Below are 10411 nucleotides of genomic sequence, written 5' to 3' on the forward strand. Positions count from 1 at the left end.
CCTGAAGATGGCATTAATATGCCGAAACATGTAGTGCGAGTGAGAGAAGGAGATAGATGAGTGTATGCACTGCTAGACGGTTTAAATAAATCATTGAATAAAATATGACTTCAGCAGAAGGTCGAAACAGTGTTCTCCGAACTATGGGGGTGCCAATACACATGTACATGTATTGAAAATGCGATGTTTTGCGATAGCTTTATATTGTGACATGTATGCCCGTTGCTAGGGAACCACACTGTAAACAAGCTCACAACAAATATGCAACCAACAACAGATTAGACATATTTCTAGGCAACACCAGCAATACAAGCACGCAATAATAGAACCGATGTTGCAAGAAGTGTTTTCTATGTGGGTTCATATATATCCATTGTTAGGCAACGGATATGTTTTCTGAGCTGTGGTCCGACCCAAGGCTGTATAACGAGAAGCCAACAGTAACTGATAGTTCTATTGTACAAGGCGAAGCCCGACATAAAAAGTGTAAGAGGCTTAAACTTGGCAGCGGCCAAGTATAGACCGTTGAAGTGATTAGACTGCCGTTGTAGCGGAAGCTATTGGAAAGGGGCATAACCTGCTATACTGAGCCTGGACTGACAGAGGCCCTGTATATATTTTATATACATTTATTTACATATTTAACATATAAAATGTAAATATTCTTTACAATATGACAAATGACTTATGCAGACAGTGACTCTGACAAAAGACAGACCTGTCCTCTAGTCAGAAAGTGCGCCCCAAGAAAACAAGACCGTAACTGTCAAACAGTAATATATATCTGGTCATGAGGCCCATGGAGCTCGACTGACCGTCAGTCGCAATGTGACTTTGACTTTTGAAGTGACCAGTTGAGTTCAGTTAAGTTCAGTTCAGTTCAGCTGGAAGTTAGAATAGTTCCAGTGGAGTGTCCAGTCAGAAGAAGATGACAGCGTGTCAGATAGTGTTTTGTGAACTGTTGTAATCAGTTGTATAAAGATCCAATGAATTCTATCATCAAATCCAAAACCCGTCTTATTAGTCACGCAAACCCCGGATGCTTGACAATATTTTGGTATTGTGTGTTATGACATCTCACATGCTAGTAGGAGGATACCGACTGGCCGCGCCATAGCTCAAGCGGTTAGTTGCTGGCTTCCCACCGTGGCGGCCCGGATTCGATCCCGGGTCTGGTCATGTGGGATTTGTGGTGGACAAAGTGGCGCTGGGGCAGGTTTTCTCCGAATACTTCGGTTTCCCCTCTACCAATCTTCATTCCACCGTTGCTTCACAATCACCCTCACCTATCATCTGGGGCTGGTACAATAGGCCAGAAGTAGCCGCAGTACAAGGGACTTAGTCCAAACCCACTAGCATTAATAAAATTTAAAAAAGAGGGTAGCGACCTTTCCGACGCAGTATTTTCCTTCGAAACGTTGGTATCTACATACCAGACAACAAGGCGCCACAAACTAACAGGCATAATATGAATCTTCATCGCCGTGAAAACCTGAAATTTCATGTATTTAAAAGAGATTGTTTGTCCTGTGAGGTTTTCATGATAACGGGTAGCTAGTGCCTGTTCTTTGCATCCTGCTTAGTGGCTTCCGAACGGCTTCACCAGCTCCACTAACGAACACTATGATGGCAGAACACGAACCGCTAATATCGAAGCCTCAGATAGTTTCATCCAACTCTCATCTTCATAACCACTTTCCCTAAGAGACATCTTAATGTTATCATTACATCTTTCCGGGTTTCCGAGAGAACGTTTCTGCTTGGTTTCACACAAAAACATTCTGTACTTATACAGTTCTTTTTATCATCCATCCTAACTGCATATTTTGCCAGACGTTGCCTCTTTAGATTGCATTAACTTAACAATATTAGATGAATTATAGAAATCGCGAAGATCGTTTTTACGCCCTGTTTAAATTGCTCATTTATTTCAGTCTTACATGGTCCAGATATTTTCCTGAGCACTTTGTTTACAAACTTACGGTTTGTGTTGGTCTCTCATTTAGGAGACCTCATTTCAGATCGGTACAAAACAAATGGAAAAGTAGCTGATACGTGTATCCCAGTAATTCAGTGTTCTAAAAAAACAAACTGGTAGTTAACAACGAATGTTTTCAGGATATCGTCTTCTTCCACCATTACAGATTTGGCTTTCTGATCTGTTCCAATCCCTAGTTAAATTCAGAACTGAATCTTCATAAACATTTTCGGTAGGGCTTAGATGGACTATCTCCAATCACAGAGCTCCTACCTAAATAATAATCACAGACAACACACATATCGAAGAAAATGAACACACATCCATGATTCGAGTTCCATAGTTTATTATGATTCTAATTTAACAATTATTCTCATTTTTGAGTAGGTAAATTTTGAAATATTCAAGTGATTTATTATATATTAATATATATATTTATATAGATGTTTTTTCCAAACACTGGTTTCATGTCATGTTTATTTATGTACCTTTTTCCTTTGGATCTTAGATCAGATTGTTCTTAATACAACATATACTCCATAAAATCCTTGCACAAATGTGTTCAAAGTTTTTCTCGGTCCCTGTAAGGAGTACGGTTCTGTCCTCGGCAACGTGACCTTGAAGCAACTTAAAATAATTTATTTATACAATTTTCCTGACCATACGTTTCTTTCCCAGCTCCTTGAAAGGGCACAGCTATTTCCTAACTAACCGTTGGTAAAACTCTCCTGTCCTTAAGTGAAGGGAGCCGGGGTAACACAGTCGGTATAACGACTGGCTGGGGGCTGATCGACTGAGGGTTTCTCTAATCCAAATCGTCCAGACAGGTTTTGGGGTCCTCCTATCCAATTGGTACCGGGGGACCCCTCCCTGGTGGTATAGCGGCCGTGGCGTGAAGCTGACCACTCACCTCCAGCTAGTGCCGAGGTCAAGGAAATGTGGATCTATACATCCACTCCCACATACATCTTCATGGCTTAGTGCTAAATTTGTTGAACACAGGGGCAAATTTACATTTACCTTAAGTGAATATGACAGCTCAAACTCTTCGAGCATTTACACAACCGGAACTGTTGTGTTGAACTGTAAAGCAGACGTATAGAACGAGTGTTGTGTTGACAATAGGCATCCTCAGCCAAGTTACAATATGTCACATCCTGAGTTCCGTATAGTAGCTGATTCCGATTTCATATCGCTGAAGCAGCTCATTTCTGTGCATTTCTGTATTTCAGTGGTTTCTACTTCACTTTCTGAAAACCTGTATTATATTCCTTCCTTCACACTACCTTTCAGATTAACAGCAGCAGGGAAGGGCTCAGTTTTATGGCAGTTAGAGGGTACCTATCATCTGGGAAAAAATATTTGTGCTTGATTTCGTTCTGTCTTCCAGTTGAGAAAGAAAGGTGAAACTAGACCATGAAATATTCTGTCACTTATGCTAATCCCAAGCTAATTAACTGCTTCGTGTGGAAGCTAAACGTAATATTCTGTATAGTTGTTACGTAACGACGCTATAAAATGGCGCAGTAACAGTGCAGTGGTCCCTGGGATTTCCCCGCAGAATCCATCTGTCTATTGTAGGCTTCAGAATCAGTCGCAACTCGTTTTATGGAGTTACACGATTTCTGCGTTTTCTTGCATTTAGTCTTCGCTTGTTGATTCGCATTCAGCTGTCTTCTCTCCGCCGTGATATCACCAACTGTTTCTTAGTTATTTTGTTATTCAACTTGCAATCATGTACCCTCTGGATAAACTGTAAATATTGTCACGTGTCCGGCGTTTCGTGACCAATAATAACGGGCTTTTGATTGGATTTACTGACACTTATACAGTTACACAATTCGGGACTACAGGCAATTATAGCGCTATCGCTATTATCCGCTCATTCAGTTCACCGTTGCACAGGCATTAGGATTCTCAATCTTCACTAGTCGTATCCTGGCAACGGATATATCACAGTCTCACTGTCACTTCAACTGACACATGACGGCTTCTTGGCACAGTGTAATTCCTTTCTTACCATTTCCTGCAATTGCCAGCACCGAAGACTCGACACAATTCTCTTCCGACTCCTGTTCTCTACTCCTACAGCTTCTGAAATCCCAATTCGAATCTTCTAATCTCATCTCCCTAGCTCTCAGTCAATGTCAAAGTCACATTGCGACTGATGGTTAGTCAGTCAGTAAGTCTTGGTGTCGAGTCTCATTTACTGTCTGACACTTACGGTCTTGATTTTGTGGGGCGCCCTCTTTGCTGGGCCTTGTCAGCGCAGTCTTTCTCAGTACCGAGTCCCTTGGGACTCGCGACCGTATTTTACCGTCTCAGATTTGAGAATTACCTTTTCGTCGCCTCCTACGACTCACAGGTCACGGTGGAGGTATTCAATCACGCCTCCACACGGGTTCTTGTCTTGACAAGTACTGTTGTGTTACCCAGCAACCCCTTACAGCATGGCCCACGGAGAACACAGCTGCTATTGTTGCGTGTTGGCTGGAACGTGTATACTGAGTCGTTGCCTAGCAATGGGTCGGAACGTCACAATATCATATCCAACTTGCTACTGTGTTCTATGTTACTCACGAGAAGAACAAAATTTACTGCCCATCTCTTCCATATTGTCTATGAGGCATGCGTGTCCTTAAACTAGGAGGGCTTGAAAGTGTTAACCAAGTATACAACATACACAACTTTAAACCTCTGATATGAGATTTTTTTTAATGCTAGTGGGTTGGGACTAAGTCCCTTATACTGCGGCCACTTCTGGCCTATTGTACCAGCCCCAGATGATAGGTGAGGGTGATTATGGAGCAATTGAAATGAAGATTGGCAGGGAAAACCGAAGTACTGGAAGAAAATCTGCTCCAGCGCCACTTTGTCCACCACAAATCCCACTTGACCCGATCCGGGATCGAACCCGGGCCGCCGCGGTGGGAAGCCAGCGACTAACCGCTTGAGCAATGGCGCGGCCTAGTCTGATATGAAATTGTCACAGCGCTGATATATGAAGAGTACGATGTTGTAGGTAGTATCGCCCTGTAGTTCGATCGGAGTCCGCTGATATTTCGGGGGAACTTATTGCCTCCATCTTTAGGGTCAGGCCAGCAAGAAGCAGGCGGCAGGCCCTGAGTCGCTTGGTTACAGGGGCGATAAGTTTTCCAAAATGTCGTTGACTTTTTACCGAACTACACGGCGTTACAACCCAGAAGATTGTCCTCTTCAAAGCTCTAAATATTTATCATTAATAGCTTCAACGTACCGATAAAGTTAGGAACATAATGTATATCCATTTGTGTTAATGCGTATAGTGACAGTTACACGTTTGAAATTGTCATTAAGGATTTACATTATCGTGGCAGTTATAACTGTTATCACGCATAAGGATTTCTTTCGGGAAGTGTGAAAGGAGGAATCCATTTGGGAGCCCTGGGAGTACATCGGAGTATAAAACAAAACATGAATCTTAAAGAAATAGGATATGGTGACGTGGCGGGACTCATCTGGTTGAGGGCAGGTTCAGGAGGCGAATTCTTGTGAGTGCGGTAATGGACATTCGCTTTCCATAAAAAAGCGGGGGATGTTTTGATGGCGAACCGCTAATAACTTCTGAAAAAGGATTTGATTCGGTTAGTTGTGACTGTTAAACTTATTGAAATTGGACTTAGCTTACTTGAAATCATAGAAAGTGCATTTCAGACAAAAATTGTAAAGTGATTGCTTAAGTAATATTCAGGGGACTACTCATTTCTTCATTTGGAGAGGGTTATAACAAAACTTTTTCAAATGAGAACATAGGTATCATATTAAATTGTTTAATCTCGTTTCTTCCCACGAATTTCTTGTCGATTTAAGTCCTAATATGGAAAGGGGTTATTTATTTGGTTTTCATTCGATTTATTTGCCGCAAATTGATGAGCTTCTTCAACGAAAAAGTAGCGGTTCCGGTCTAGAAAACCGAAATTAACGGCCGTGGTGATTCATTGCGCTGACCACTCGACACCCTTTATCGGCTAAAGTTGGCACTAATTTCGCCGACAGGCGGCGGTCGCTCGGTCGGTATAGTTCGCTTGCGGACTAAACCACGGTGTTAATTTTTAATTATCTGCCGTCAGTATAAGGACCTGCATATATTTTACCGCGTCTCCCCTACAGATCGATACGCTTATTTTTCGTGTTGGTAGAGCCTTTATGTAGGATTGTGTTTTCCAAATTACAATATACATCATCCAAATGTTTGTTTTGCTGTTCTGCATGCATTACTTGTCTTGATGTCCAGTTATTGCTAAAATATAAATACAGTATATCATGCCGACGCTTAACGGGCTGGACGGCCCGGGTTCGATTCTCAGCAGGGTAAGGTTATCTTCTCTACAGCGTCCAGATCTGTTCTGAGGCTCATCCAGGGGTTAAAGTCGCCGGGGCGTGAAGCTGACCCCTCACCTCCATCTAGTGCCGAGGTTAATATAGTGGAGCTATACCTCCACTTTCCCTATGTCTTCATGGCATAGTGCTTAATTAATTAAGCACGGAAAACTTTATCTTTACCTTTATGTGATGCTGGAAACCAGGTGAGAGTATGAGTTAAAGTAATGATGGAATTTAATATTTTATATGCAACTCTCTTTAGACTGCATGAAGGCATGAATTCCCCCCCCCTTTTTTTTAACTTTATCGAGGTTTTACCACATCAGGTGGTTGGGCTTTGGCTTCTGAGAGCGGCGGCCCGGTTTCAGTCCCCTTTGACTGTGAGATTCGGGTGTTCACCCTTCTTGTACATTGCTCCGTACTTAGTTTCCACCGCTTCGTGAAGTGTGCGAGGCAGCACATTATCATACCTTCGGCGCATGGCTGGTAACAGTGACGAAGCGAAGTGAAGTTTCAGTTTACCACGGAGAAAATTTATTCTAGAAAGCTGAGGATATTGATTATACATTTATATACAGGATATTTTATTGTTGGGAGAATAGATATATTTCTGTTTGAACTTCGTGTAAGCTAGCAGTTACTTCACTCATATTGACCAAAGCAAATAAAAAATAATTTATAACATGGATGGCGTTTTGGGACAGTGATACCGGGTATGTTTGGGCTGCACTTATGATATTTTGAAGATCATGTTTACAACTTCAAGCCTTGAATATCAAGACGGCAAGAATCTCCTGAACATAGAAATCGCAGCGCAGAAGTACAAGGTGCCACAAGCCGTAAACGTGATACTCGTTAGCTTTGAACCTTAACGCTAATGAAAACTAATGAACACCCGAAATCATCTACAGAGTTGATTTCACTTTGTTATAGTGTAGACCTTAATCTAAATTTCATCGTAATCGTTACTGCTGTTGTAGATATGCCATGCAGATAGAAAGAAGGACCGTCACGGACTCTCCCAGTCGCACTGGCTTTGTTAACTTCTTGCTCAGAAATCAGAGGTGAACATATGTACGTGTTCCCAGTCTAAAGCAGTTAAACTTCTTGTCGGTAGTATTAATGTGACTGCCATAAGTGTAATTATGTCCACCAAATAGGCTGATCATCTTAAAAATTGTAACTGCTTGCTGAACTCCACTGTGAAAGTCTTCCTGAAGAAGTGGGCCAAGAAGTTCTTAGTGCCTACCACTACCTACCAATCGGGGTAACAGCCCTGCGTGAGCCTTGGCCTCCTCTACAACCAGTCTCCACAATCAGTGCGCTCTGCCACAGGAATGGATCCACGCATGATGAGCCGAGGCTGGTTGTTAGGTTTCTGAACAAAATTCTTTTTACAGGATGAGATTGTTAGCATCATGCCCAACCCCCCCAACCTGGAGGACCAGGGTATCTCTCTTAGTCTGGACTCACCCTTGCACCTTTCCGGCATGGGTGACCCTCCCGGTAGTTAAACTACCACCGGCATAGCTCTCCAGTTCACAGAGTCACGCAAGCCCCACCACCACGACAAGGTGGGGACCCCTATGGGGGAAGAAGTTCTAAGTGATATACGTTAATTCATAATTTTCAAAGAAATAATTCTTTGAGACTCGTCCTGAGTCAGGTCAATCGCTTTTTTAAACTATTTGGCTAAGTGTGATTTTTAAAATACCATCCACTTACTCCCAGATCTCCTAAGTAGTTTCCTCCTTTGAGGTATTCTGGCCAGATTCAAGGCCTTTTGATGAATAGGGCCTTAAGTCCTGTCTACTCTTCAGTTCCATTCTTCGCTTCTCTGTCTCTGGTCTTGTTGCTAGGCGGCCATGTTGTTTATAGTTCATAAAGTCGCCTGTGTCCACCGCTGTTTCATTGCTTAGCATCTGTTTAATGCATAAAGAAAATAACACCTGTACGTCACTACGGCAGCGCAAGTGTTAAAAAAAGGCGTGAGGCCACATTCTTTTATTTTGTTTCTTGTAGTGAAGTAACTTCTTTTACACGTATGTATCACCTAAGGAGTTAAAGTACGCTGAGTTGTTATAGACGATTGAAGCAATGTAATTTCTTTTATCGATTTTACAGCTGCTTAATGGAACAACCGGCAGAAGTGCGGCCATTCTGTAACGTTATTGGTGAACGAGAAAATATAGACTGTTATAATAAATGATTAATTTCATTATTTCTGTGCAGTTGATTATAATGAAGATCCTGGTGTAAATATGGCGCGTCCATTTGTTGTAATCGAAATACATCATGGCCCTTGCCAGTGCTTACAGACTACAGTCCAAGATTATTCATTTCACTTTGAAGATAAGGACAGTAACGATATCCGAAACGTCGGCAATAAGCAGATTTTCGCATGGCGCCATCATCCAAGATAAGATAACATGAGCGTTTGATCACCCTGAAAGTCCGAAATCATACAAATAAAGCCTCAGGGAGTTTCCTTTTTTAACTCAGTTCTGCTTTTTGATGCAGATGATGCTACCACTGGTGATAGCGTTGGCGGTGATGCTGCCCCACCTGAGTACGCAACAGTGCTTCAGCCCAGATGACACCAAGGTGCAAAACAGTCCAAACACTCGACAGGAATTGTTCACAGGGGAGCAGGCCTTTAGCATGGCCATGCTTCGGGAAGCTGTCGCAGTCAACCCAACTGGCAACGTGTTCTTTTCGCCTTACAGTGTTTATAACGCACTTTTGCTGGCATACTTCGGCGCTGCAAATCACACTGAGCAGGCGCTGAAGGCAACTCTAAGGATTCCAGAAACTCAGGTTAGACTGTTTGTTGCGATAAGTCTAGATGCTTAATTACAAAAGGTAATATTTGGTATAATAATTGTTAACAATGAGAAGTGCCTGGGTGTCTCAGTTGAAAGATGTTTCGTGTGTCACCTATGCGGTGCAAGGGAGAAAATAAATTTAGGGAGTTTCAGAACAAAGTGCTGATGAGAATATTTAGACGCAAAGGAGAGAGGAAAAAATCGAAGGAGGCTGATAAGATGATTCAGTGTCTAGTAAACCCAATTAACAAACTCAACCCATTGCATACTCACTATTGCTTGAAAATGTTCACAAAGACAAGAAACCTATACAGGACAAAGAAACCAGTAAATAAGATATTAGCTGTTGTATTGTTTATTAGTGTTAAGGAATGAACAGGGAACAGCGTAGAATGGAGATGGTGTAAATTTAGTACAGAAAGGTAAAATAAAGGGAACATTTTCTTGTCCTTAATTATGTAATTAAGCACTGATATGAAAACATGGAGGGTAGTGGAGGTGAGTGGTCAGCTTCGCGCTGTTGCCACTTTACCTCTGGGGGTACAGCCCCTGGTGCCCACTGGCTAGGATGCTGATTGAGTACTAGTCTGGAAGCTATGGAGAAGAGACTATTCTCTTTTTCCTGCTGGGACCCCAAGCGTCACTCCTATAGGCTAGTCACTATATAAACTGAGCTAACCTGACTCTGCAGGACAGAAAGGTGCTGAATGACGCAGAAAAGATATGCTGCAACGCTAACTGGCTCTGTAAATAAAACGAGCCCTCTCCATACTTACTCTTTGGACTTCTAGGAACCTTGGCCTCGTTTATGGCAGATGCCCATTCCTCTTCCTTCTGTTTTTGCCTCTTTCTGCTAACTCTCAGCTCTCATAAATTAGACTCTGCACCTTCCAGGCATCATAATCTGGGCGTCCCACTTTTCGTCTACCTTCAGACTTGCTTTACAAAATGTTCTTAACCACACTTGTTGCAACATTGTGTCACTGTCCGAGCCATTCCAACATTCACCATTCCATATTTCAGCATCTCGTTGTATGGAGGCATCATCCTATTTTGTACTAACGTACCCGTCAATAATACAGCTTTACCAAGACATTAGGAACATGTTGTTCACTAAAAATGCATTTCAGTATTATGAGAGTTCAAATCAGTAAAATGCCCGTAAGCCTTTACGTAGTACATAAATTTACACATTAAAAAGTGAATGGCCGGTCACGGTAGCCGAGCGGGCTAAGGCATGTACTGT

General features: G+C 42.2%; 1 protein-coding gene across 3 annotated transcripts in view; it reads left to right on the plus strand.

Annotated features, from left to right (window-relative positions):
* LOC111875629 (serine protease inhibitor 88Ea) overlaps positions 1 to 10411 on the plus strand; it is a 64876-nt gene that overhangs the window by 37984 nt on the left and 16481 nt on the right. For 2 of the 3 annotated variants that reach the window (XM_023872018.1, XM_023872017.1), the window contains exon 2: positions 8861 to 9157. In XM_023872018.1, the coding sequence (XP_023727786.1) occupies positions 8861 to 9157 (297 nt within the window). Of the gene's footprint in view, positions 1 to 8854; positions 9158 to 10411 lie in introns of those variants that run through there. The other variant, XM_033750146.1, reaches the window with a different exon arrangement.

The sequence above is a fragment of the Cryptotermes secundus genome, unplaced genomic scaffold (genome assembly GCF_002891405.2).
Source record: "Cryptotermes secundus unplaced genomic scaffold, Csec_1.0 scaffold210, whole genome shotgun sequence".
NCBI classification, from domain to species: Eukaryota; Metazoa; Arthropoda; class Insecta; order Blattodea; family Kalotermitidae; genus Cryptotermes; species Cryptotermes secundus.